General features: G+C 37.0%; 2 protein-coding genes across 4 annotated transcripts in view; one reads left to right on the top strand and one right to left on the bottom strand.

Moving 5' to 3' along the window:
- lpin2 (lipin 2) overlaps positions 1-21,535 on the top strand; it is a 27,625-nt gene extending 6,090 nt beyond the window's left edge. For 2 of the 3 annotated variants that reach the window (XM_015395884.1, XM_015395882.1), the window contains exons 2-20: positions 2,220-2,420; positions 6,121-6,216; positions 6,528-6,877; positions 6,968-7,075; positions 7,179-7,305; positions 7,404-7,734; positions 8,639-8,738; positions 8,903-9,090; positions 9,298-9,391; positions 9,474-9,543; positions 9,663-9,755; positions 9,854-9,936; positions 12,682-12,826; positions 13,205-13,353; positions 16,269-16,355; positions 16,746-16,898; positions 17,841-17,955; positions 18,653-18,756; positions 19,055-21,535. In XM_015395884.1, coding sequence (XP_015251370.1) covers positions 2,229-2,420; positions 6,121-6,216; positions 6,528-6,877; positions 6,968-7,075; positions 7,179-7,305; positions 7,404-7,734; positions 8,639-8,738; positions 8,903-9,090; positions 9,298-9,391; positions 9,474-9,543; positions 9,663-9,755; positions 9,854-9,936; positions 12,682-12,826; positions 13,205-13,353; positions 16,269-16,355; positions 16,746-16,898; positions 17,841-17,955; positions 18,653-18,756; positions 19,055-19,199 — 2,730 coding nt within the window. In that variant the 5' untranslated portion in view covers positions 2,220-2,228 and the 3' untranslated portion in view covers positions 19,200-21,535. The remainder of the gene's footprint in view (positions 1-2,219; positions 2,421-6,120; positions 6,217-6,527; positions 6,878-6,967; positions 7,076-7,178; positions 7,306-7,403; positions 7,735-8,638; positions 8,739-8,902; positions 9,091-9,297; positions 9,392-9,473; positions 9,544-9,662; positions 9,756-9,853; positions 9,937-12,681; positions 12,827-13,204; positions 13,354-16,268; positions 16,356-16,745; positions 16,899-17,840; positions 17,956-18,652; positions 18,757-19,054) is intronic. The other variant, XM_015395883.1, reaches the window with a different exon arrangement.
- Positions 21,536-23,157: 1,622 nt separating this feature from the next.
- Positions 23,158-27,814, bottom strand: part of LOC107098291 (EMILIN-2-like) — a 23,297-nt gene continuing 18,640 nt past the window's right edge. The window contains exons 6-9 of the mRNA XM_015395881.1: positions 26,141-26,194; positions 25,711-25,770; positions 25,443-25,586; positions 23,158-24,021 (exon numbers count right to left, since the gene is read on the bottom strand). Coding sequence (XP_015251367.1) covers positions 23,708-24,021; positions 25,443-25,586; positions 25,711-25,770; positions 26,141-26,194 — 572 coding nt within the window. The 3' untranslated portion in view covers positions 23,158-23,707. The remainder of the gene's footprint in view (positions 24,022-25,442; positions 25,587-25,710; positions 25,771-26,140; positions 26,195-27,814) is intronic.

The following is a 27,814-nucleotide window of genomic DNA, read 5'->3' as shown; positions in this document are numbered from 1 at the left end:
AGATGATGAAATTCAAAGCAGCAAAACATACAGAAATAATCCAGGGTTTTCACAGATCATTTAAAATAATTACAATCCATTATTTTTGGGGGGATTTTTTCATTAATTCCATAAATTTTTATGGGATTTCGGTGTAACAATCAACATGTATCGAACCGAACCGAAAACCGTGACCAGAAACCGTGAATCGAACCGAACCGTGGATTTTGTGAATCGTTCCACCCCTAATATATATATACATATAAATGTTTTGCATTTAAGATTTAAAAAAAAAAGAAACAACTTTTTTGTCTGTCAATATGCTGTATCCAGAACTCTGCAAGTGGAAAAGTTTTGGTTTCACCTGGTTTGATGCTGTAAAAATCTTCTGTAAGAAACATTTGGCTATTTGATTATTAATCAAGTAATTGAAAAAATATTTAACAGATTAATCTATTTGCAAAATTTTTGTTAATTGCAGCCCTATCTTGATCATCGCCTTAAGTATCAAAACTACTCTATTGTGTTTGTAGGATTTCTTACACAACAGACCCATTATGTGTCCAGTATTTATAAAATGTATTTCTGCCTTAGTTTAACCTTATATTGAAAGTAATATCTTACTCAACTGGCAAATAGTTTGAACTTTAGTCACACTTATGACAAAATATGCAGCACCTGATTGACCTGCTGATTAAAATGAATGTATCAAATTATTTGAATCTACTTATCTTCTATTTGTTCAGATTATATAACAAATGTGCTGCTATATGACAAACTGCTTTTTTAATCCAGTAAATGCCCAATAACATTTTAGGATATACCTTTTTGATGCACTAATTGAAATGTTTGTGTAATTCTTTACAGATTTCTAATTTGCTACTGCTATCTGGAACCAGTTGCTCTTTTTTTTCTTGTGTGGTCAATGTTTGTTGTTTATAATTGTTAAGAATAATCATAGAAGTCTAGATTTGGGAAATCATAATCAGAGGGTCAGTCCAAAAAGGAAACTAGAATTAAGTGCTGGTCAGTAAAAGTCTTAACACTGCTTCTATAATTTGATTGCATTCACATAATATGTAACAAAAACAGCATTTCTGGTCAGCGGAAAATGTGTTACAAGCATAATCTTTGGATTCGCATTGAATGATTTAGAGGATCGATTTGTATGCTAAAATGTAAAAGTCTTTGGTGGAAAACATCAGAGTTCTCTTATTGGATAGGCTTTCTTGAATTATCTATATCCCTATATTTTTTTTGGATATTAAAATATATAATTATGCATTATATACTAGAAGCCTATTTTTTTAATCTAGAACCAGGCCCACATTTGAGCATTTTAACTTGTATTTACATAAATGAAAATGCTGTTTGGTTGTGGATAAATTTGTGATGGATGAGTTATTTTTCATTAACCTTTAAGTACATAAATTATCTCCTTACTCCACTGGGACTACCATTGCAAAATTGCCCATATTGCCCTCCTCCTGACTCCCCTGCCATGGTGAGATTATGAACAAAAGGTTACTGTGGTGTAGGAAAATTTCAGGTCATATAAACATGATGAAATCAACAGGGGGAATTGTTTACCGTCTTTACCAAATTAGACCCTGACCCAACAAACTGAAATCATGTTTATTTGTAGTTACACATACACACACAGTTGGTGACATGGTACCAAGGACTTTATCAAATTCAGTAAATAGGCCACCAGAATACAGGGCAGTTTGTGCTAGCCTTGGCCTGCATGCTATTTTCTTAGATTGGGTCATTTTAGAAGACAGGAAAGAAAAACCTATTTCCATTAAAAATGTTTCTGAGGGTCAATGTTGTTTTGAAAATAGTTTGACTAAGTTTGTCTTTTGCACACTAGCACAGCAGTATATCTAAAGTGCCCTTATGTAAGTAAGAGTTATGGCTATAAACACAATGTCAGCTGCTTCCATTTTTTGCAGAGCTGTGGGATCTCTGTTTAGGTTATCTCATTGTTTTGGTCCAGGCATTTGCTGCTCTCCGATGTTGTTCGTGTTGGACAATAGCCAGAGATAGGATAACAATGCTCGCTGTCAGTCTGTATGCCAGTTCTGAGATAAAACTGTAGATGGGGGTCCTAAGGTCTGAGAGCAAAATTCATTGTTAGCTCCCTAAAGAGCGATGGCTCTGACAATACTGCATTGTTTTATATTTTGAAAAGGTTTGACTTTAAATAAGACTAAAAGTGTTTTTTTTTTTTCTTCCAGACACACACCATGAATTACGTCGGGCAGCTGGCTGGTCAAGTTCTCGTAACAGTCAAAGAGCTGTATAAGGGCATCAATCAGGCCACGCTTTCAGGCTGTATTGACGTTGTGGTTGTCCGCCAGAGAGATGGAACCTACCAGTGTTCACCGTTCCACGTGCGCTTTGGCAAGCTTGGTGTCCTGCGCTCTAAAGAGAAAGTAGTAAGTAGAACTTTTCTTTTTCTTTTTGCCCCTTCTTTCCACACTTTATATTGGTTTTTGGTTTAACATGCCTCTGGAAAATAGATTTCAAACTGTATGAAATGATTACTTTGATTGCATCTAACTGAGCAAAGTTTAACCATTTCATTTAATTTCCTTATTTATTAGAAACATTTTTACAAGATTTCTGCTTTCTTTGAGACAATCCAGCTGGTGATTGCTATTAAAAAAAAGTTTTCTTAAAACTGTCATATTTGGCACAAAGGATTTGAAATGACCCTCCGAAACAAATTGTTTCAAAATCAAATGCTCTTAATTGCAATTAAGCCTAGTTTTATTTTCTCCCAGAAAAGTAATAAACCTTTGAAATGTATATGTAACATTTTTTACTCAAGGTTACAGCAGTGTATTGAAGAAACCAAAAGCATATTTATGGTTCTACCACTCGGGTCAAACAAAGGTTTGTGTTGAATCGAACAGCAAAAACCCTTTAGCCATCAGTTCGCAGCGTCACAGTATGCATACAGTTAAATGAAGCTCTCTAGAAATGATATAACATCGAACATACCTGCCCTTATTTTTTTCATCTTACCTTTTTTCATCTTGTGGATGTGTTCCATTAAGGACATGTTGTAAATTACATAACATTGCACTTTGCTCCCTTGAACTGATCTGTTGAAGTCCTTTTTGGTTTTTTTTTTAATTACAAGAAACAGTAAAACGTATCTTATTCTTAATTAAAGAGTAAATATATTACTGCACTCATTTTCAGCTGTTCTATTTTGACCTACAGATGTTTCCATGTGTTGACATCCCTGAACTGAATGTATAAGTTATCAGCAGACCTCTCTAAAACAATACTATAAAGCTATTTGAAACACATTTTGAAGCATAGCAACATCAAACCTGCAGGAAGGTGATCCTACAGAACGAATGTGGAAGAACATGGCCCTGCATGTCAATTCTTCTTCTTTTTTTTATAAGAATTAACAAAATAAAACAAATAAGATAATTTTTAGTAAGTTTTCATCCAAATATTTAGCAAAGATTCGAATTCTTTCTTTTTTTTTTTTTTTTTACCATAAACTGAGTACCTGTAATAACTTGGTAAATTGAAATCCAAGTCCTTTCATGTAATACATATGATACTTGAAGGTTGTTTTTAAGACATCTTTAATGGGTTATATACTTTAAACTGATTATGTTATGTCCTGTTTTTTATTCTTCTAGCTATTAGGTTACTGGAGATCCACATGTACCCTCCTATACTGTTTTTTTTTTTCACTACAGTAAAATATGCTGCAGTTTTTATAATCTCCTCAGCTTGCTGGCTTTCCATTTAACAAGCGCTTAGAGGTCACAACATGCGAGCCAGCAAGTAAATTCCTCTGTTTCCAGAACTTACTCTTACTTCTTACTCTTAAAAAACATTTATTTCTATTTCTACCTATACCCCAATCAACACTGGCTTTGGAACAGTTTGTTTTGTGATAACTCTGCCCACATTGCTGTGGTGTTTAGTTGTTATAGAAAACCACCTGTACAGAGAAGAGATGAGTTTAATTGAAATTGGGTAAACTGAGTTTGTATTAATTATAAAAGGCTTTTCATGCGGGGTACTGGCAGATCTTTTGGTACGTTCCCAAAACAGTCTTAACTGATGAGAAATATATTATTTTAATGAGTGCAAAAATGCTTTTAAATCAATGCCCAATGTATGTGCTGTTTAAATAGTCACTTGTAAAAAAAAAAATAAAAAGTTTGGCTATTTTTCTTTGGCTTACTGCAAAATTCTTTTAGCTTGCTATACACTATACAGGAATAATTAGTTTAGATCTGACTCGGTCTACCCACCTAGGTTGAATGCTGATGGACCTGAAAAGGAATGAATGAACTGTTTCCATGGCAACTGCTCTACAACTTTGAATGCATGGGGGAAGGAAGAAAAGGTCCACAAGAGCTCTAAAAGGGCTGTTGTGTAACGAACATGCATACCTGTTCCCAGGAGCAGTTTTTGAATAAGCCAGGCTGCTGCTATGTATATTTATTGTATTTTGGGGTTTATTTCATTAAATTTATTGTTTATAAGATGTAAATTTTCTGAGCATTATTTTACGAGTCACTATTTGGGAAAACCCAGATTTTTACCTCTTGTCAGAAAAGCAAAGGAAAAATTTTATATAGTTTTACAATGCAGCTTATATCTTTTATTTTGTGTTTTGCAATATTCATGTAGATTAAATTAAACAAGTGTGTGTGCACAGAATTAATGCCCTTATTAGCATCTGCAGGTACTCATATCCTTTTCTTTAAAGTAGATCGGTGAAAAATTATTGACAATGAAAAACTTATTTTTTTCAAGAAAATATAATCACTGGAAGTGAATACAAACCTGCTCTGACTCTGAGGATTAGTAGAACAATAATTTATTCTGTCTCATTAATAGTTAGGCCTTGAGATTCAAAACCACCCTCGCATTAGTTGCTTTAGTTTCACTGACCAGGTGAAATGTCTTCTTTATGCTGTAGAGAATCTAAATTTGTGGAAAGAGTAATGACCAAACATGGAAAAACACCAGCAGGAGTCTAATAACCAGAAGGACTAACAGAATAGTCTGGCGGCTGTTTTTAAACCAACCTGACAATCTGGTGTCATGTTACAGAGCATTTGTGTGTCTGAACCAACCTGCTCTGTAGTGTCTTCCAGATGTTACCTTTTTTCTTATTTTATGGCGGTGTTAAATTACAGTACAGAATGGGCTCTATTGCAGTGTAGTTTCCCCAGCGAGCTTTAAAAGCTTTGTTTTAATGGCAGCTCCACAGAATATAAAAGCCCCAAAGACATGAATGTTTGTAAAAAATTCTAAAGCCTGGTGGGACACAAGCTAGTGGTAAATAATTTCTGTGTGACCTATTTTATTTCAATATCCAGCTTCTTAATTTTCCGATTAACCATACAGTCCTGGGAGGGAAAGCTTGAGGTTGTGGTTGATGGATAAACAGGAATCTGCCCCCATGTGAAAAGTTAAGGAGGCAGTCTTTTGGAAAAGAAAACAGAAAAATGTTCTTGTTCAACCTTCAAGAATTTCAAAAGCCTTTTGGTTTGTATTTTCTCCTGTTTTCCAAGCTTTCAAGCACATTCAGCTTCTGCAAAAATGATTTAACAGCTACTCATGTAAAATGGCAGCGGAAACAGTTTGAACATATCGCAAAAAAAAAATAAAAAATAGAGCTTTTAGTCCCGAAGCCTTTTGTGGCCAGTTTAGATCACATTTTTTTTAGAGTTTAAACCTCAGATACAAGTTTTTCTTTTTAAATTTCTCCCTTAGAACAGTTATGTAAGATGATAAAGGGACAGTAATTAAAGTGTTTTTTTTAGCCTTTTTGTCTGAGTAGTTAAATTCTTTTAAAAGGAGCAGAGAAGATATTCTGCTTCTGTGGGAGAAATGTGTTGCTATAAGGCAAGTTTAATTTTGTTTTAAAACAAAAGGAAAATAAAGGAAGAGTAATGTGGCTTGACTCTCTAGACAATTAAGGCGCCTCTCTTAACTCTTCAAGTTTTTCTTAAACCTTTATTCCCATATCTAGAACATTTCCTGATTGAAACTAGTCAAAAGGTTGAAAAATTCTGATCTTTTAGCTTCTTGGTTTTTATATTGTGTTCCAGATGTCAGCCTGTATTTTCTGTTAAATGTTTTCAGATTGACATTGAAGTGAATGGAGATCCTGTAGATCTGCATATGAAGCTTGGTGACAATGGAGAGGCCTTTTTTGTCCAGGAAGCTGAGGAGGAGAATGTAAGCATTCCGAATACACACTTAATCGTTTTTAAAATTAGTCTGTTTATGACGAACAAATTTAACTTTCTTTAAGATTTAAAGAATGCATCAGGAAAAATAAATGCAGCAGTTCAACAACCCCTTAAAAAAAAACACCTGCTGTTGTTTTCGGCAGACCAACTGTTATTCAGTCACTTATTTGACTGATGGTTGCATAAGTTTGTTCTGCTGTGACAGATGCTGTACTGTATGGTATTCATGTCATTTTGCCTCCTAGTTTTGGCTCTTGCTTAAACTTGTAGCCTTTCGTTGATGAATATCCACTTCAGCAGATTGTTCCTGCTCACCTGGCTACCTCCCCAATACCCACTGAGAGTCACCTATTCTGGATCTCAGAGGTTGAGAACAGGGCACCTAAAGACCCAAAGGATGATCCTTTAGACCAGGAAGACCCACCCGAGCCTCCTGCTCCCAGTGCCACTGCCACAAAAAAGAAGAAAAGAAGAAGAAAGAAGCACAAAGGTGACCCCCGCAGAGAGGAGCTCACCCCACCAGTATCGGTCTCTTCTGGTAATTCTGTTGCTGCTATTGGTGGTGCCGTGTCAGGCACTGGGCAAAATGACGAGATTTTTGAGATGGACCTCAGCTCTGATGAAGAATCGGCTCCACATGTATCAAGGTAGTTTTAGGTTTCAAAAGAGTTATTTGTAGAATCTTTTTTTGCGGGGGTGAATTTTGATCATATGTTTACTTTGCATTCTGGATGCAGGTCTCCTTCAACCTCGACAATCAGGGACATTGACCCTAAACTGCCTACAACAAGACATAATTTGGAAGGTTATCCGTTGTCTGATGGTGAATGGCCTTTAGGCGATGGGTATGTATAAAACTAAACTTTAGTTTCTACCTTTTGTTTAGCAAAGATGCATAAACTCCCCTATATAACACGCATTGTTTGTGTTGCACTGTTGGTCTTTTAGTCATGGCTTGTCTCAGGCCTTTTCCCCAAAGAGTGATTCAGAGCTGGTGATGAAGTCTTCAGAAAGTTTGCTCAGGGATGAGTCCCACATGCAGTGGACCTGGGGAGAGTTTCCAGAAACAACCAGGGTAAGCTCCTTTTTTCCGTTATACTGTGCTGCTACCGTTTTTATTTTTATTTTTTTTATTTCTGTCTCATATGAACTGACACAACATTTAATATTCAGGTCACAAAGAAGGAAAAGCCTGAACCACTAAAGACAGTAACCATCACCCCATCGGAAAACACCCACTTTCGTGTGATCCTGAGCTCTGAGGCCATGGAGGATGAAACAGAGCCTGGAAAGGAAGATGGAGCCTCATCAGTCTGTGCCATAGTCAAGCCTGAGCCACGTTCCCCTGTCACCCCCGTAACAAATCATAGTCTATCTTCTACAAGCTCCGTACAGTCTATGGGTCCTTTGACTCCCACAGAGCCTCCTGAAGTCCTTCCATCCAGTGTGACCACATCCACCCCTTCAAACAGTCAGCAGACTGATTCACCCTCTAAGAAGAAAGGTACATTTGGTTTCACAAAATGTGGTTTGCATTTTATTTAATAGATTTGTTCATATTTGACTAAAACAAAGTGCAAAACTCTGAAGTGGACATAAAATATAAAAATATAAAAATAAGAGGAAACCAGTAGAACCACATCATCTGCAAAAAGCAGGGGTGAGATCAGTGTTTATCATTTTATTGTTTATCATTTAACTCTTCACTATTATGTTATTGTTATGATTTTTTATAAGGCTCACATTTGTGTGACAATTTTGTCCATAATCTTTTTGCTGCTGTAAACTACAGGGGAGCAAAAAATGTATCAAAAGCAGTTTATAAGAAAACTGGCTCTACTCACAACCTAAAGTACATCAACCCCACAGTGACACATGGTGATGGCAGCATCATCCTGTGGGTAAGGTTTCCATACTTAAGAAAAACCTTACCCATAGGATGAAGCTGCCATCACCATGTGTCAATGGGAAAGGTTTTTCTTAAGTAGGGAAAGTGTAACTGGAGCTAGATCTGGAGCTATTATGCCTGTGGGGTGTTTATATTAAAGCATATTCAGTTAAGAGTGTTTAGCAAGATTTGAATATTGATATTTCACAAGGTTGTTTGTAATGTACACCAAAATGTGTATTTTATAATTTTTTTTGTTTGTTATTTTTATAAGATATATTTCTTTTTATTTTCACACCAACCTACTTTGGTATATGCAAAACTGTATGACTTATATTTTTCTAACAGCTTGTGTTCATTGCTTTGATTTTTTTGTAGTGGGTTAGTTTTGTTTTCCTGCACCCAAAATATATATATTTTTTAATAATTTATTTTTGGTTTTAATATGATACATTGTAAAAACCTTTAAGGGATTTTGAAGCAATGTAAAATAACAAGTGCTTTTATTTTATAAACACAGGAGTCCCAAAGAGGAGTCAGCATCAGGGTCCAGAGGATATCTACTTAGATGACCTAAATGTACTGGAACCCGATGTGGCTGCAAGATATTTTCCTAAGAGGTTTGCTAATGCAAGAAGCACTTAATACTTTGATGTATATGTATATGCTGTTTATGTAAATTGGAAATATTCACTTTCAAATTGCATTCCAATGAAAAAAAAAAACCCAACAGTATTCTTACTTTATTGGTTGCCCTTTTTTCTGAAACTGTTCTGTCCATCAGTGAGTCCGAGGCAACAACAAAGCAGTGGATTGACTCTGAGATTCGCTCAGGTTCCCAGTCTCCACAGTCTGTGGGTAGTGCAGCTGCTGACAGCGGGACGGAATGTCTCTCTGACTCGGCCAGTGACCTCCCTGATGTCACTCTTTCTCTGTGTGGAGGTCTCACCGAAAATGCAGAAATATCCAAAGGTCAGCAGAACAGTTTCCCAGCTGCTTACGCATAATAAAAAGGCATTTTAAACACTGTCCTCTTTCTCTATTAAAAAAAAAAACATCTCTTTATTTTATTCAAAGTGCGTATACACCCCCTTAAAACTCTTTCACTTATAGTAAGTAAAAATAATGTATTGTCAGATGTCTCACTCTACCACTGTGTGTTTTTAACTGTGTTTGCAGAAAGATTTATGGAACATATCATCACATATCATGAGTTTGCTGAAAATCCAGCAATAATAGACAACCCCAACTTGGTAGTAAAGATAGGAAATAGGTTTGTAAGTTTTTTTATTTTATATAATATGAAAGCCTTGCTTTATGTGACGTCATATGACTAAGTTTTTGTTTCTTTTTAGATATTATAACTGGACACTAGCTGCACCCCTGATTTTAAGCCTACAGGCATTTCAGAAGAATTTACCAAAGGTAATTTTATCATTTGAGCATTTATTTTTTGTAAATAAATATAAGGCGTAATATAAGGACAGTATGAGCTTGGGAGTAAATAAACATTTTCCCTTTTTTTTATTTTTCTTTAAATAAAGGCTACAGAGGAGGCCTGGATGAAGGAGAAAATGCCAAAGAAGTCGGGTCGTTGGTGGTTCTGGCGAAAAAGATCAGATAGTACAGTTAAACAGGTATTTATATAAATTCTCTCATTTGTAAAGGATGAAATATTTTTTTCTTAAACTACATAATACATAATTGTTCACAAAATCCCAATTTCCTTATTTAGTCTGAGACAAAGCTGGAAACCAAGGAGGAGTTTCAGTCAGAAGATGGAGAACCCTCTAATTCTCAGGAGAACTTGGATTTACCGTAAGTCTTACACATCAATGTTCTTTTGAAATATGGAATTCGAAGAATATTGCTTAACTAGGCTTAGAATTGGAATATGAACGCTTGTGAATGCAGGTTTATCCCTTTAAAGTAGAGAACTGAATATGAGAAATATACAAGTTAAATTTACAAATAAAATAACATTTTTCAAATAGGGTTGCCATCAAGGTTAATTTGATCTATTATCTATTTTCTGATTAATCAATTACAACAAAACATTTTTCCCTAAAAAAATTGCTGTTAGATTTTTGCAACCTAATAAAATGACAAAGTTTTACACTCAGAAATGTGAATTATGTTAAATGGCCACCTACATCATGGAAAATACACAAATTCAAGCTTCTATTATTTTAATGATGTCTTACTTAAGGTTTTTTTTTTTACAGCAGCGGTCACAGCAGTTTATCGCAGCCAAAAATGCTTCTTAAAGAACCATAAGATTTCGGTTTTTTTAAGTTAATTGGCTAAAACTGCAAAATAAATGGGACTTGAGTTGCAGTTTTAGAGGTGTGCTCTTTATAATAGAAATTGTGATATCAATAGTTGAATTTATGTAGCTGCAACCAGGAGTTTCAAGATTTTATTATGCCAAAGTGGTCTGATATAGAACTGAATTTTATAAAATACATACAGCAGTGGTGTATGTAACAAGAGATAAAAAATTAACCCTGGATATCTAGAGTAAAATTTAACAGAGATACAAAAAAAAAAAAAAAAAGTTTTAAAATGTTATGCCAAAAGATTATTTAAACTGACATACATAGAAATGTATATGTATGTGCGCATGTGAATTCCGGTCAGTAAAAAATGGCTTCTGGTATTCACATTATCTACATTGGAAAATGTAGTTAAATGTGATGTAGTATAATTCATCTGAGCTTTTGCCTAAAATTAGCAGATGAACACTTGCTGTATGGTTTTTTTCAAATGAATGTTTGTGAAAATGTTGGGTGGCTAAACAGCTGTCTCACCTCAGAGAGTATTTAACAGCGTTAAAAAAAAGTGATTCAAGAATTTTTTTCATGGTTTCCTGGCTCATTGTGAGCCCCACTGACCAGCCTAACTTACTTTTGTTTCCCTGTTGCTCTGCTGCTTCAGTCTATAAAAAAACGTTCAAAATGATAAACTGAGATCTTGACTAGAGTTGGGCAGAAAAGAATCGATTGGAATCAGTTCTCCAGGAGTCACTCAAATTTTGTATATTTGATTTTTAATTTGATGCCCAGTCCAGCGGCCGTAAGAAAAAGCTGCAAATTGCCAGCAAAGAAAAGAATCCAGAGGAGTGTGTGTGCAACCATCTGTTTGGGAAGCAGCATTCGATAGTGTGCCTTAACGATAAAGGCTTGATCAGTTGGCAACGTGCAACACTTATGATGGGATTATATCCAAAATAATAAAACACCATCAGACTCAGGATGAGAGCCTATTGTGACCAGACGTTTCTATCTGTGCATTCTAGCATTCTCCACTTCTGTCCCACCAGTCAAAACAATGTCCTGCATTTTACTGGACCAATTTAGAAAAGAAAATTGAACAAAATGTTCACATAAGCTTTTCCTAAGTGCAAAGACAACAGAACTGCAGTCAGTGCTTCATGTCGTGACCAACCTGCTCACGATGCTCCTTAAATAGAACAGTTAAAGGATTTGAATACAAAATACGACAGAAACTACATTTAAAGAAAATAAATTCTGTCCCTACGAAAAATGTTGAACAGTGTCTAACTATGTAAGGCCAGTGACAGATAATCCTCAGAGAGGCTTTTATCAAGTTTATTTTTCAAGCTGATACAAGGGGAGTGTGATGTGAAGTAACTGTAAAATTGTTTCTAAAGAACTACATACAGGAAAACCAGATCTGTCCCACATAGGCATCCTAGCTATCCCACATTTAATTTTCTTTTAGACCTGGTAATCCTATGGGAGCCTCGTTTTTGACCTGCTGCGCTGGTTTTTGTGCTAAGGTAGGTTCCTGGAGGGATTTTTTTCCCCAGTGCAATCATTGGCCAGCTTTTGCAGGGAGAGCAGAGCCTTTTTTGCGCTTTTAAGCCTACATGTTTTTGATGGGATGAAGATACCTTTAATCTGAATTGGCAAGACTTCAGATCTTATTTAGTGTAAACTTAATTTAATTTCGGATCTGTTTCAAATAATGAAACTCTTTAATTGAATGACTGAGTATTAAAATCTGATCGTTCTTCACTCAACCAGATTGAAACATCTCTATTTAAATGTTTACTTGAGCTGAACATGTGTACCTTTCTAAGTACAATCCATGGCTTTAGTCTTCAGCTCCAACACTCAGCCTAGAGCCCCAGTCGGAATGATATAAATAAAAAATAAAATTGTCTTAAACTGCAGCATCAGACACTGTAAATCTGAATGTGTTTAAATGAGGTTTTCAAAAAGAAACTTTCATGCGAAAGTGTATCCCTGTGAATAGAAAATTTAAAAGATTTGTATTAGTTGGTATTGTAATCGGTTTATATTTATATCCGAGTTGAAAATAACCATTTGAAGTCTTATATTAATCTTTAAAACCTCAAGGAATTAAAATTCACAAAGAAGTTAAGACTGTTTTATCGAGAACCAGAATCGTTCCAATTAAAAGGATACCCTACTGTATTCTTGACACTATTCAACTTCAACTGTTTTTATATTTTAAGTGTTTTTAACTTTTATTTAATGTGGTGAAGAATCTCAACATAACTACTTTGCCTTGTAGCCCCAAAGCAGGAGAAACATCCAGTGATGAAGAATCTAAGGAGGTCAGCGCTGTGTCTTGCCAAGAGAGGCTGCAGCCAGGAGAAGGACACCATTCCACTACACACACTTACAGGAAGTCACTGCGTCTTTCCTCAGATCAGATAGTGAGTATATTATTGCATATAACTTTCTTATATAGTGTTTACTTCAATAGCATCCATTATTTTTTACTTTAAAATAGGTCTTTCTTATTTTATTGCAGTTAATCATTTACACAGTTTTTTAATTAAATTAATCCAGTGTAAACCTAACTGTTGCATTATCTAAGAATAAAATGTTTCAGAGCGCCCTCTGCAGGCTGGATATATTGCCTTAATTTTTTGTTTGCTTTGCTACACTTGAGGCCAGTAGGGGGCTCTAAAGACCTGTACAGATCTTTGCAGGAGAGGAATGCTTATGTTTGAGTTTCTTGTGAATGGGAGAAAAAAAAAAAATTCTTTCTCCAGATGGTCTTACATTTCATATCCTGCCTATTTTCCCAGGCTAGTCTTAAACTAAAGGAGGGGCCAAATGATGTGACATTTAGCATTACCACCCAGTACCAGGGGACCTGCCGCTGTGAAGGGACCATCTACCTGTGGAACTGGGATGACAAAGTCATCATCTCTGACATTGATGGTACCATCACCAAGTAGGTGGTTTCTAAAAATATATTTATTTATATTTATATATATATATAGTTTTTTAAATAACATAACTGTAAAGTTTAAAACTTTGAAAGAAGGGTCAGTCATGCATTTTTCTGTTTACTGATTGTCCACAGTGCAGCACATATTGTGTCCCTTCTTTAAATTGTCTTTTTGTATGAATTCATCCACATCCACCGCAGCGCATATTTTTAGAAACTACTATTTATGCCCCTGTCTCACTGGAGCCTCTTTGACTTTTCCTTCAAAATGGAGTTCTATTTTAAAATGAGTAAAGGACCAGATTGTCAGTGTTGGATCTTGTTCTGTAAACATTCATTATGCCGAAGTGGAAACAGCTCTTCTTTTAGCAGGGCACCATCTGTAGAGCAACACTGACTGATATCATTTTCAACTGTTGGTGTTATTTATTCTTGTCAGTTTAGATTATCATGTTAAACTGTAAAACAGACACTGAAGCTATAAATGAATCCAGTATCTCACCAAAGGGAATACATCCCCTAACTATTAATATATTGTTGAATCTGTTCTTGGGCAAAAAACACTGAAAGTATGACATTCTTGTCATTTAGTTAGTGTTCATTTTCTGTCCCTCAAATACCTTGGTACATAGCCGTTAATGTCTACACAGCTGGCAGCAAACGAGAGCAGCAGAGAGATGAGCTATTCTCCTCCCTAGTGTCATACAGCTTGTTGGTGTTACAACGCCTCAGGTGTGAATGGGGGGAATGTAGGGCTGTTTGATTATCGGTGTTGTGTTTTTTTTGTGTTTTCTTTCATATTCTTTCACGCCGGTCACTGGAAGTTCAGCAATGGTACATCCAGTGACCAGTATAAGAGAGTAGAGGACTCAGAGGACCTGTATGAAAGAACTGTTGCTTTACGTAAAGGAAGATCAACACCCTGAGCCAAAGCAGCACCATACAGTAAATACTAATAATAAAAATCGCAACCTTCTCAGAGCACAAACGCACTGCTCTAACCACTAGGTTAACACTCCCCAAGTTAATAATAATGACAGGTTTACTAAGAAATAGCCTCACTATCTACCACCAAAGAAGTTATGTAGACCCGATCAGTGTCATATTCAGAAGTTTTGTTTGAAAGTAGACATGAATGAGTGCTGCAGAGGTTGAAATGATGGGGGCCAAGCTGTTATTGCTAAGGCCATACATATTACATTGGTCTACATCAAGGTTCCTCATATCTGATCCTCGAGGTCTAGTGTTCCGCACCTTTTAGTTGTGTCTCTGTTTCAGCACACCTGAGGTATAATAAGGTCATTAGCAGGACTCTGGAAAACCTGACATCAACTGAGGAGGCAATTCAATCATTTGATTCAGGTGGGCAAGCAGAGACGCATCTAAAAGATGCAGAACACCAGACCCTCGACCAGAACTGAGAAACCCTGGTCTGCATTGCTGTAGTTTGAGAAGCGGACTAACACCAGGCTCACACTGAAACCCGAATCATTAAAATCGATGGGTATACTTGAATCAGCCGCGATGCAGTGTGGGTGCAGTAACCAAGGCCATGCAGATCAACTCTTTCTGCAAGAAGGAAGTTAGGCTGGAAACAACACGGTCTCTGCATCAATCTTCCAAATGCCATTAATTTCAGAATAAAATCAACCCAGCAACATGCGTTAACTTGACTTGTGAAAATAAGACAACAAAACGGGGTTATTATTTAATAAAATTGGATATTTATGAGCACTGATAACGATTTTTGCCTGACAATTGCAGAAGTAGCGTGATCCCATGTGAACGTTTTTTCCCAGCAAGGACAGCTTAGTTGTAGTGTTCAGTGTGAGGGACTTTCTACAGATTACCAGCACTACAACTGTACAGCAGCTGCACCACAGTCAATGTAAACCCAGCATAGGGGCAGGGATTACTGGAACAAAGTCCTGTGCTCTGATGAGACAAAGATGAGCCTATAAATAAGTGAGTCTTTGTCACAATTTGCACCTTTTCCTTCAGGGTGTGCTCCCTTTTAATTCCAGGGGTTTATAGGTTAATGGCTGTGTGCTGAGATTCTTGCTAGGGACATAACAAATATATATTTTAATTAATATGAGGGGTGGAATCATTTTGTGAGATACTGTATCTGTATATACTTTTTAAGGTTTACTGCAGCATTTACATATATGATCAGCTGCTCATATTGTAGAAATTTTCTGATAAAGCTTTTAGAAAAATGACCTGGACCTTTGGACCTTTTCAGTTTTAGAGATCTGGATCCTGTTTCAGGATTACAGTATATAATAACCAAAATACTAATTCCATTATAAACACAGAGTTCTGCTGATAAATCAATTTTTAATATATTTGTTTTCCCAGACCGACTATACTTTCAAAGTTGTCTTTCTAATAGAAATATCCAGAGCATTATGCAGTTCTTTGTGAGTAAATTATCTCACAGATAGTTACTCAAAAAACTGATATCTGTAGTTTTTTTTTTTTAATGGCTGTTCAGTGACATTTGAAATCAAAAAAGTCCAGATCTACTGGAGCTTATTATCTCTGCAAACCCTGGGGCCAGCATGTGACGTGGCGCTCTTTTAAGAACAGGTTGAAAAGTACAGGAACTATAATGAGCCCATTTACATCTTTTTCTGTCAGCGCACACAGCCATAAGCTGAGGGTGACACAGTGTCTTCCCTATGGGGCCAGTAATTCTCATTAGCAGAGAAAATCCCATAATGTTCTAGATTTCTGATCAAATTTTAATGTACCAGGGTTGGCTTATGTAACCTATTCCTAACAATCTATAGAGAAAAAAATCTGCTATATTTTCCTGTATGCATGTTTAATTGGTGACTGGACATCTGTTAAGTTTTTTTATTTGAATGACATGCCTCTTTTAATTCCCACCATAATGTGTTTGTTTATTTTAGATCAGATGTGTTTGGACAGATTCTCCCACAGTTGGGGAAAGACTGGACCCATCAGGGCATTGCCAAGCTGTACCACTCTGTGGCCGAGTAAGTGCACAATAACAAGGATTAATTACAGGGACAGAGTGAATGTTTGGTCAGTGGTTAGGAGTGCCCATCTTTGATTCCCAGTTGCTTTCTGTGCAGTTGATATTTCCTCTCAGTGTTTGTGTGGGATGCTGTGAAGTGGATGACTAATTGTGCTCAGTTATAACCACGACTTAATTCTTGCTAAAAGAAACATTAACTGATTTTCTAAGAGGTGATTAAATTTGTAGTCCTATATTTGCTGTAGTCCTATAGAGATAAATAAATTATAGCCACACGGGAGAAACTGATGACTAGGACAGTTACTGTCAATGCAATCTATCTGGAAGTTGTTGGCCATAATGTTAATGGTTTTTAGCCTTTTTATGAGTGCTCCTCTCTCATTTGCAGGAATGGCTATAAATTCTTGTACTGCTCAGCTCGGGCTATTGGCATGGCGGACATGACGAGAGGCTACCTGCAGTGGGTCAATGACGGAGGCACCATCCTACCACGGGGGCCTCTAATGCTGTCTCCCAGTAGCCTATTCTCTGCCTTCCACAGGTACAGTAAAGTGCACCAATCCCCATCCATCTCCTCTTCATAGTTGTTGGATATTTTCACTTCTCCTTACTTAATGTAACATTATCTGTTAGAAAACTAGGTCTTATATTTCTCCATTTAAGTTTAAATCATTTCTTGGGTGAATATATACATCATGCACATCACTTGACGAGGATTAACGTCCAGAACCGGCTAAAACTGGATATTTTACTTGTATATATATATGACAAGTGTAGAAAAGAAAAATGAGCTGGGAAGCATCTTGTAGGAGGTTTATAGAGTCTGCTAAAGTTGTCCCTTTACCCTCATTCGACTCAATGTTTTAGGACTCCACCTGGTGATTAACTGTTTAGCAGGTTTCTTCTATAACGGCCAAAAACATCACCCACCACTTTAAGGCTTGTCAGCTTTTGGACATCATGTCCTCCTAATAACCTGTTTTTGATTTAAAATCCAACGTTTATAGTTTATTAACAGATATGATCAGAAATATTACAGAAAGGGCTTCAGCTGCAGTAGATCTGTTTATAATCCAATGTAACCCTGTTTCACTTTATATTGAATCATCATGTGGCAAAGCAGTGGAAATATATTTTTACAACCTTGAAACCTATACAATGTAGTTACCATGGAAACTTTATTTTATTTTTTAATTTGTCACATTGATTTGCAATTGTGGCTTTTTAAGGTGTGCCACGATTTCTTTGCCCTTAATAGGTTAATGTAGAGTAACTTTGCCATCTGAGTAAATTATTTCTCAACCAGGTTGAGATTTGATCTTTGAATTGGGCTTTGCTTTTTTTTTCTACCAACAAAAAAAGGAAATTGTATGTATTTTGATAGACCAGAAGGTAGGCAAAAAAAAATAATATATATATATATATATCCTAGAGATATATTGATCAAATTTATAGTGAGGACTCATGAAAGTGTTTATTTCAGAGAGGTCATTGAGAAAAAACCAGAGATCTTCAAGATTGAATGCCTTACGGACATCAAAAACCTGTTCCAGAATAACAAGCAGCCTTTCTACGCCGCCTTTGGGAATCGAGCTAATGTGAGTTAATGCCTGTTTGAAAATCTCACACTCCCATACTTTAAAGTGCGTGTTTTCCTACATGAACTGTTTTATTTATTGCAAGCCAATGCACTGAAGGGTGTATTGCAATGTCAACATGACTCTTTGGCTATCAGTTAGGAGACACAAACAAGTGAAATCAGTACTGGGCTGAACCCGAGCTGAGGTCTCCTTCTACGAATGAGCCTTTGTGACCTCATCTGTGGAAGGGAGGGAAGCATTGGCAGAGCAGCGCATCATCCTATTCTGTCTTCAGCTGCATAAACACCTACACCCCATGAAGCAACCATAGAAACTCTCCATGTTGCTCAGCAGAGAAAACAAAATACAATAAAAACACAAAAACTGGTACTTCTGAAATATTTCGAAAGAATGCTTCAGAAAAAAAGAGATTTGTGCTTAGTTTTATTATTGAAGTCATTTCAGTTTGCATTGTTTATGTGAGGCTGTTTTCAACATTTCTGAGTTGCTTTTTAGAGACTTAGGAAAAACTAAAGAACTTAGAATACACTTTAAGATTTATTAATTTTTTTTTTAAGAGTGAAAGAATGCCTGAGGTTTATTTCACACTACAGAACACACATACTGAAAAGACTTCATATTCCATTTAGATCTGTTTAGGCTCTATCTAATGTTTAGCTTGTGCAGTAAGCCTCTCATCATGGTCTCCATTTAGGATGCGTTTGCCTATAAAGAGGTTGGAGTCCCACTGTGCAGGATTTTCACCGTTAACCCCAAAGGGGAGCTGATCCAGGAGCAGACAAAGGGAAACAAGTCATCGTAAGTGGATGCTTAAAATTGTATGATCTCACTGTTACTCCACATCAGAGAGATGTTTCTTCACTGCTTTGCATTAAACATCAAAGCTTTAAACCTGCTTTTTAATGCTTAGATAGCTCCATTTATTTTTTTTTCCTATTGTTCTTCAGCCATCTAATAGGTTTTCTGTTAACACCTATTTTGTAAACATTTTCTGCACCATGTTATGAAATCTACTTTAACTTTGTCCTATATAGAAAAAGCTATACATCCAATTCCATTATTATTGATCCCATTTATCCAATCTTTGTCTCTACAGCTATGGCAGACTTAGCGAGCTGGTAGAGCACGTGTTCCCTCTGCTGAGTAAAGAGCAGGCCGAAGCCTTTTTGATGCCCGAATTCAGCTCCTTCTGTTATTGGAGACAGCCACTGCCAGAAATCAACCCTGATGAACTGCTCTAATGCTGCACAGATGCTCACCCAGCCATCCATCTACCTGGGTCAGGACTGTGCGCAGCTCTTTAACACATGTGGACTGGATAGAATAGCACTTAGACACACACACAGCTCGATAATTACTTTACCAGAGGGACAGGTTTAAGAGTAAAGTAAGACATAACTTGAAAAAATGTATTTATTTTAACATCAGCTAAAGCTTCACAGACTAGTCACCTACTAATGCCAAGTAGCTCTACTCCAGGACCAGTCTGTAGTTGAGCTCACTGTGCAGAGATAGGAGATTAAATTCAATAATTTTATCAAAGAAAATAATTTTGGTGACACAAAATTCACCTGATTTACTTTCCTTTTCATTTGACACATTTCCTGTTAACTATAACTTGAGGGAAGAGTTTGGCACCAAGCCAGAGTAGTGAGACCTCTGTTGAATAAGGAAAGTTAGCTAGCAGATATCAGATTGCACCAAACGTGAGATGCTCTCACTTATTTTGCAGGAGCTTACTGTAGCAAAGCTGCTTGAGGTTTAGTTTTTTCTTGTCACTCTTTACTTGCATAGCACATTTTATTGGCTTGTAAAGGTCATGAACTAAGCACATGTTGAGTTATGTTTGGTATTTTTTAATCACATAAAAACTCTGAATATGCCAAGAATGTATGGATCCACACTTAGCTGGGATTTAATGAAGCAGCTTAATGGTATATTGTCCAGCAAAGATGTTTGTTCTTTGCAAATCAGATGTGTTCGGTTGTCAACATAGTCATTATTTAAGATTAATATATTATTTTATTGATTTCTGTTGTAACTCTGTTGCTTGTCAGGAAAAAACAAAAAACAATTTATATTCAATGTAATAAATACTTAAAAAGGTATTTTGTGTGGTTGGCCACAGATTGTTATGCGCTTAAGCAGAGCCTCTCGGCTTTGTCTATTTCTCTTCAGTCGCCTCTCCCACAGCAGGCTGTTTAGTTTGTTTTATGGTGAAGCTATCAATATGTAAGGTGCGTATAGATTCCCAGAAAACCTCAGAATATGTCAACATTAGAGCTGACACTCATGTTTCATCAGCGAAGATTGTCCGATCTTAAAGCAGCTAAAGTTTAAGGATTTCCTTTTGAAAACCCTTCCCTGAGAGATTCTAGGATGGTGTTTGGTATGAGTGTGTATGTATGTGCACACACAAATCACTGAGTGCTGCTGTTGGGGGTGGCTGTACCCCTTCTTTTTTTCCTCCCTCAGTGGTTTTACTCAGACTTGTTCATTGCACTTTGTCTAAGCTGTAGACTTTTACTTGCCTCTAACCAACATGCACTTCACTCACAATCTAAATAGGAAGTAGTCTACGCCATTATGACACATAATAAGTAAAGTTTTATCTTCAGCATCTGTGATTTTTATCTGGAATAGAATGATCTAAAGAAGTGTTTAATAGTGGCTGCTTTGTGTTTTGCAGGTTGGAAGTAAGAGTAAAAAACTAAATCTTACAAAAATATTTGGGGGGGTAACATCCCCACCACCTTGTAGTTGTTTGTGTGCGTATTTATGCATCTGTATGACCGACGAGATTAACTGTTTTTGTTCCTGTCATTAACAGAGGACGAGAAATCCTTTCTAGTTTGGACATAAACAGGAAATACTTGACTGTCCAGGAAGCTTTTAGAAGCCCTTCTTTGGCATTATGTGTAATTTAGAAGATCATGATTTAATGACCAGGATGACATCTTTCTCCAGAGTAAAACTTTAAATGCTCATAAGGAAACTGAACAAACAGAACCAGTTATCGGGAATGAAAAAAAAGCACAACTTAAGAGAGTGATGGCTACATCTGGTTTCTCTTAGTTCTTTAATATTGCTCTGATGTTTTGTGGTTAACAGTGAGTGTTTTTTTTATTCCTCAGCTTCTTCTCTACAAAGTTCAAAGTTAGATATGTTTATCTTAGAATTAACAAAAACAATTTCATTCTTTCTATGAAAGTAAAACATATTGTGTGAAAGAATCACACTTCATCCTCTGATTCCAGGATATAAAGTATAAATTGTTTGTTCTTACTGCTGTGAAAAAGGATCCGGTATATATGCTGATAATCACATCTTTGTGTCTCGTTGCCTTGTTCTTCATGGTATTTCTTACAAAAGTATATCATTTGTGTTTTTTTTGGATGTAATGCTTGATATTTGATTGTTTCTGATTAATATAAATTATGTTATGCTGTTTGATTTATATAGAAATGTGGTTAAAAGTATGTATGAAGAAACAAATCTGTGGTAAGAAGATGAATACAGGCTTAACGAGACTAGCAATATGTGGCTTGTCCCATTTGGAATAAATATCTAACAAATCCATTTGCCTCTGAATTGCTTCTCATTTTAAGCTGATATAGTTCAAAGCAATCACAAGCTGACTTTGAGTCTGATATTTGATTTCAATGAAGAAATGCGTAGAATGAATTTAGCTCAACCCCCTTAGGTGTTTCATATTCAGTGGGTTTTACTGAATATCACAAAGATCAAAGATGAATAGTAACAGTAAGCAAAGCAGTTGTGAATGAAAATCAGCGCTTGTCTTTTAGTGTTTAACTGAAACTGATCTAATGTCTAAGTTCTTTGGAAAATTTTCTAGATCTGAGGGATAAGGAGAAACTTTTATCCACACCCCATTTATGTAATAATCCCAGAGAGAGTTTGTTTTTTCCCCTCCTAACAGTCTTTTTTTACTGCAACGTCTGAGACCAGCGAGGTTTATGACATCGTTCAGAAAAAATCTTATGTTGCAATCTTTCATTATTAATCTGCAGTTCCTTCCTTGGAATTTTGTAAAGAAACATTTTTTATTGGTTCTTGACAATATTACAGTGCCAGTTCCTTTCCACTCCTAAGCTTAGTCATATTGTAAATCCCTTTATTGTCCCACAGTGGGGAAATCCGTTCTCTGCATTTTGACCCATCCCCTTGGGGAGCAGTGGGCTGCCATTGTGTGGCGCCTGGGGAGCAATCAGGGGTTAAGGGTCTTACCAGAACCATAGTGGAGGCTGTGGGGATCACACCGGGTAGTTGCGACCTCCTCAGAGCACAAGCGCACTGCTCTAGCCCACTAGGCCAGCACTCTCCTATTTTGAGAACGAAGTAGAAGTTAAATATGGATTAATTAAACATTTTTAGATCAAATCTACAATTGTTGTCAGGAACCTCAGGGTTAGCACTATAGAATCCCCTTGTATCCTTCCTACAATGATGGGTTTCCTAAATATCAGGCTCTCAGATCAACCTCCATGTCCTGCAGAAGAGAAGCAACCCGATAGAAAACTGTTACCATTACATTTCACAGTGGGAATGGAGTATTCTGGGTAATGTGCAATCTTTTGTAATCTCCCACAAATACATTTTTGTGGAACAAAAAAGTTTTTTTGGTTTCATCTTAGCAGAGCACATTCTTCCTTGACTGCTGTAATGATTTAAAGAGGAATTCTTCTGGATTTCTTCATGCCCCATCCATAAAAACCAGATTAGTAGGATCTACTGTTAATAGTCAACAAATCCTCCCATTTGGGCTGAGTGCTGTATCTGCATTCTTTTATTTGTTTTGCTTTTGAGTTCAGATCTTTGGAGCCATAATTCAGTCGCTCCACAGATAAACTCCTTGCATTTAGGACGAGGAACTAAGCCGTGCTCATCATAGCTTCCTCTCTGATCTACCAACATGTTAGTTGGTCATCAGACATTCAAACACCTTAACATTATTTTAGGTGCACCTGTTTCCACAAACATATTGGGGTAGTACATTAAATATGCTTTTATATATATATATATATAAAAAAAATGCTTGCCAATTTTCAAAGCTTTAATTACAAAACATTGAAATCTGTGTATCATGTTTCCTTCCAGTTCACAATTAGCTACATGTTGATTTCAGCCTGTCATGATAAAAAAAAAAAAAAAAACTCAACAGTACATTCAGCTTTCTTATAAACACAAAGTTGAAAAATTTAATGAGTATGAGACTCTAGCAAGGCATTGTGTTTTCCAGTTGTGGCTGACCAGTGGTAGTTCTATGAATGAGCTCTTCCTTTTTTCTCTCTCACTGCAATTAAAATGCAATAAATTATTGGATATCCTGGGGATGGCTCAGGGTGTAACTCTCATTTTAATGTGACCCTGGGAAACTGTCCTTATGGCCTATATCATACAGTGCCACTGTACCTGATGTCCATAGTCTAAAGATGAGTTTTAATCAGGTCTTTATTGGCAAAAAGATATTTACAATAGACAAAAAAGTTATTTTCACAATCAATATATTAGATACAAACCCAGCCTCTTGTGCTCAGGTGTCTTTCTATTAGTGGCTTGCAATGTAACAGCTTAAATGAACATATAACTGGGAGTATTCACACAATAACAACATCACATACCAGCATCCCAGTAGGTCAGTGTATAATATGGTTTCTCTTTCATTTTGTCTAGTCCAGGCATATGATAACAATGAGGTCCTTGCTGGTATCGCTCAGCTGCGTTCTGACTATCTTTCGGCTGCCGGTGAGTACAAATAGATGGCATTGTAGGTGGAAAGGACCACTCCGGTGTCGGATGTGGCCAGCTGGCCTCCGGTTCTCACCAGACTGACTCTGTCTCCTTTCCTCAGTGGTAGAATCAGACTGAAGGACACAGTTCCCCCACAGGCGCAGTTGGTGCTGCCTGAGGCTGTGGTTGAGCTCTGCAGCTTGTGAACACTGCGGTTAGAAACGGACAGCACTGCTTCTATGCTCTCCCCTTCTTTTGCAGTCAGCAGACCTGAAATCAAGTATCGGCCTTTGTGCGGTACAGTGAATATTCCTGTGGATGAGGAAAAATGTAGTATTAGTGTCATGCTGTTAAGCCGGCTGAATGCTCAGAAGTCTGCTGTGTTTTATGCATCCACAGCAATGTTGTAAAAAAAAAAAAAAAAAAACTTTGTTTCTTTTCTTTTTAACTTTAGATCAGGCTAGATTTTTCATTCTTTAGTTTAGCTAGGATTACCAAAATGGCCTGTTTTCCTGTTTTTTTTCCCCCTCGACAACTGCCCTCACCTTATAAACATTAAAAAGGATGGCTTTAAACATTGTTAAATGACTTGATGATGAAAATGCAATGATGTTTTAATACATTTCTAAAAGACAAATATGAGACGACAAAATCTTCAGTCTGACAGTCAAAGCTTAACAGCATCACAGACCTGAATTCTGCCAAAATGCTTATTTGTACATCTTAAGAAAAAAAAGCCCCATCATTTCATATCCGTTTGGCTCCCCATGCACCAGCTCTGTGTCTATGTCACGATTCATTAAAAAGTTTTATTGCTTCTCTGTTAGTGTCTCTCTTTGACATCAAGTCTATATCAATGCTGTTTTTGTACAGCATGTGGTCAGTCAAAGCAGATTTAAGTTAAACTTCAAATGTTGGTTATATATTGCGTGATATATTGAATGCTTTTGTTCTGTTTGGTTTAAAATAAGTACATGAAGAAGTCCATTTTTGGGCCTTTACATGGTTAGAAAACTTCACTGCTATACAACAAATAAGATGCATATTATTTAATATTCATACACTTTTTTAATCCATTACAGTTTATCTTTCAATTGGTTCCTGATTGGATGCTTGTTTAGATGTTTTAGTCTACTTTGTGCTATTAATAGGCCATTGCTTCCCAAGGGGATGGGTTATATGCAAAGAGTGCAGTTCCCCATTGTGGGACAATAAAGGGATTTATAATAAGACTAAGCTTAGGAGTGGAAAGGAATAGGCACTTTAATATTGTCAAGAAATAAACCAATAAAAAAAAAAGGTTCCTATACAAAATTGACAATATACATATATAGATGTATGTAAGGTGAATAACACAATAAAAAGATGTATAATTCCTCCTGTGGGGAGATCCAACAAGACACAGAGATGTATTATAAAACAACTCATGCAAAATAAAACACAACTGTGTCGGGAGTCTTTTTTTTTTCACAACAAAACCTGCTTAACCAATTCTTCCAGTCATAATTTATAATTCTGGGTGACACCAAGAGTTTAAATAAGCTAAACCCCTTTAAAGCATTAGCTTGACTGCATCTGGATGAGAGTTAACAGTGCACATTAGTTATAAAAAAGGAACTGCTTTCCATCTTAAAAGTATCTTAGATCAACTTTTATAAAGTATTTGAATATAATCAACTATCACTATATAAGCAGGGAAGAATTTTGTAGAGAAAGGGAACATAGGAATGTACCTGTCCGAGGATTATAGTGTCCTCCGTCGTTGACTAGTATCTTGTTGAAACGGATGACTGCCAAACTTCCGTTGCAGGTTGAGCACTGTGTGAGGCCAGCAGAGAAGGAGAACTGGTCTACAGAGATGTTGCTGTCCACTGGAACTAGATCCAAAAGAGCAAAACTTAGTGTTTCTTAATAAGTCCCAGTATATTGCAAAAATATAGATTTCTCAAGAAATGTGCACATTTTTGAGAGCTGGAAAAGTAGTGTGAGGAAAGCTCTTACGTGGCGATTCTGCTGCATGTTTATTCATTGGGTTTGAAGGCGCTCTTTCTGTTACCGTAGCTACAAGGTAAAGGATTAGTAACAAAATGTTAGGATCTTAAACCTTAAAAGGATCTTTTTGCAGGACTGTTTCATTTAAATCTGTTCCTTCTTATAAATGAAAATTAATCTGAGTTGCACAGTAAGCTGAGAATTATCTCTTTTTTTCTAGCCATCTATCTGAACAAGTTAAAACTGGACCAAATGCCTTCAGATAACTTTAAATCCTTCAAAATCTGCCCACACCTTCTTGAGAGAAACACATCTCTCAATCCGCACTCCCTCGCACTTCCAGGCTACAAATTATTCACAGCTTTTTACATTTTTCTTTTTTTTTCCTTTTGCTTGCTCTAATGTAAAATAAAAACTTGCAATGTAACAGCTACAGTACCTCCTTGGCTCGTTGGCTGAGGCTTGAAAGGCGTAGGCTGCAGAGGAGGATAGCCTGGAAGAGACAGATGACACAAACATCATGTTTTATCATCATCTAAAGACGGAGAGAGGTTAGGGTGCTCCTGCCAGTAGCTTGGCTTTCTTTCTAACCAACATACCAGGGATGGTAGAATAAGGCAATAAGAAGAAACACTCCAGACATACTAACAAAGTCTTGCAAAAATTCCTGGTTCATGTTTCGCCATGTTACATTTACAATCTTTACTGCCTTACTTTCAGATAGCTTTTCTTAACATAGATGGCTTCCTTCACGCCCCTCTCAAACCACCTATTTTCCTCTTAAGAAGGGGTGTAAGGGAAGCCATTTATTTTAAGAAAGAAAAAACATTAAACAGAGGGGGTGGACTCAGATTTCAGCTTTCAAAAACCTGCAATACAGCAATTGAGTTGATCCCTTCCCGCTATCATGGCAGCCCCAACCCCTTTATAGGGAAAAAGAAGACCTCACCTATTCAACCAGGCTAACGATTCCCTTTAACGACCCCCCTTTCAGAGACAGACAGGTATGGGGCATTGCAGGCTAACAAAAGAAGACTCTGTTGGGCTACTTTATAAAGCCTCCAACTCAACGCTATTTCTGACATTTTGAATTTAGTAAAACCTTCCTGGATGGGAAGCAAAACGTCTTCAAACTTGGAAAGAAAGTCCAGTGGATTGTTTTTTTTTTTTACTTTTTTGGAATGACTATGAACTGGATGACTGATAATCATCACCAGCATTTCGGACACAGTAAGCTTGTATGAGAACAGCAACTTTTAAACGGAGCATGCACGAGGAGAAATGGGCTCCTGCACGCTCTCGCACGTATTTAATAGGCGTTCCCTCTCGGGAGCGAGTACAGGGTTGTGCGTGTGCATTTTCTTTTTTTAAGTGGGGGGGGGGTCTTTCAAAAGATTTGTAAAAATCCTCCACTATACCTTTAATCTCCAGACTAAGGGCCGGATTTATCAAGATCCAATTTTGCGAGCAGTAATTTGCGCTCGCAAACTGGAATTTTGCGCGAGGGGCTGAACCATGGTTTGCGGGTGATTTAACAAGAGCGATTGCGTAACTGGTGGCAGGTGCAAAACTGTTGGAGACGCCCTATTTAAATGATGGTTTTGCGCGTTTTGCGGTTTGCGGCAAAGTAGTTTGTACTAGTGCATTAAGAAATTTAAATCTTACAGTGACACCCCCACCCCCTCCAAAAAAAAGAAAACAGGTGTTTTGTATTGGCCTGTAAAAAAATGCACATAGCAAATGGCTCACAAGAAGTGACTGTGAATGACATTACTGCGCGTACGCATCCCCGCAGCATTGGCATGTTGCTCCACAGGCGCAGGGGGGAGGTCGGGGTTCTCTCCGGTAGGGCGTCAGGGCGACATGACATTTAGAACGTCGGACAGCACTTCTGAAAAACGGGATTGGGAGATCCCAGCTCTCGCTGCAACCGTACGCTGGAATGACCCAGATGCAAAAAAGTGCAACGTTGCAAGGAGTTTTGTGATATCTGGTATTGCGTGGGTCCTCCTTGTGGCTGGCTCCAAATCCATTCGGAGTTCCCCCAACAGCTCCAAAATGGCAATGCTGGATAAACGATATGTTTTCATGATCGTTATATATATATATATAT

This window comes from Cyprinodon variegatus, unplaced genomic scaffold (assembly GCF_000732505.1).
Source record: "Cyprinodon variegatus isolate N-32 unplaced genomic scaffold, C_variegatus-1.0 Scaffold766, whole genome shotgun sequence".
Classification (NCBI taxonomy): domain Eukaryota; kingdom Metazoa; phylum Chordata; class Actinopteri; order Cyprinodontiformes; family Cyprinodontidae; genus Cyprinodon; species Cyprinodon variegatus.
This window is presented reverse-complemented; position numbering and strand designations above follow the sequence as displayed.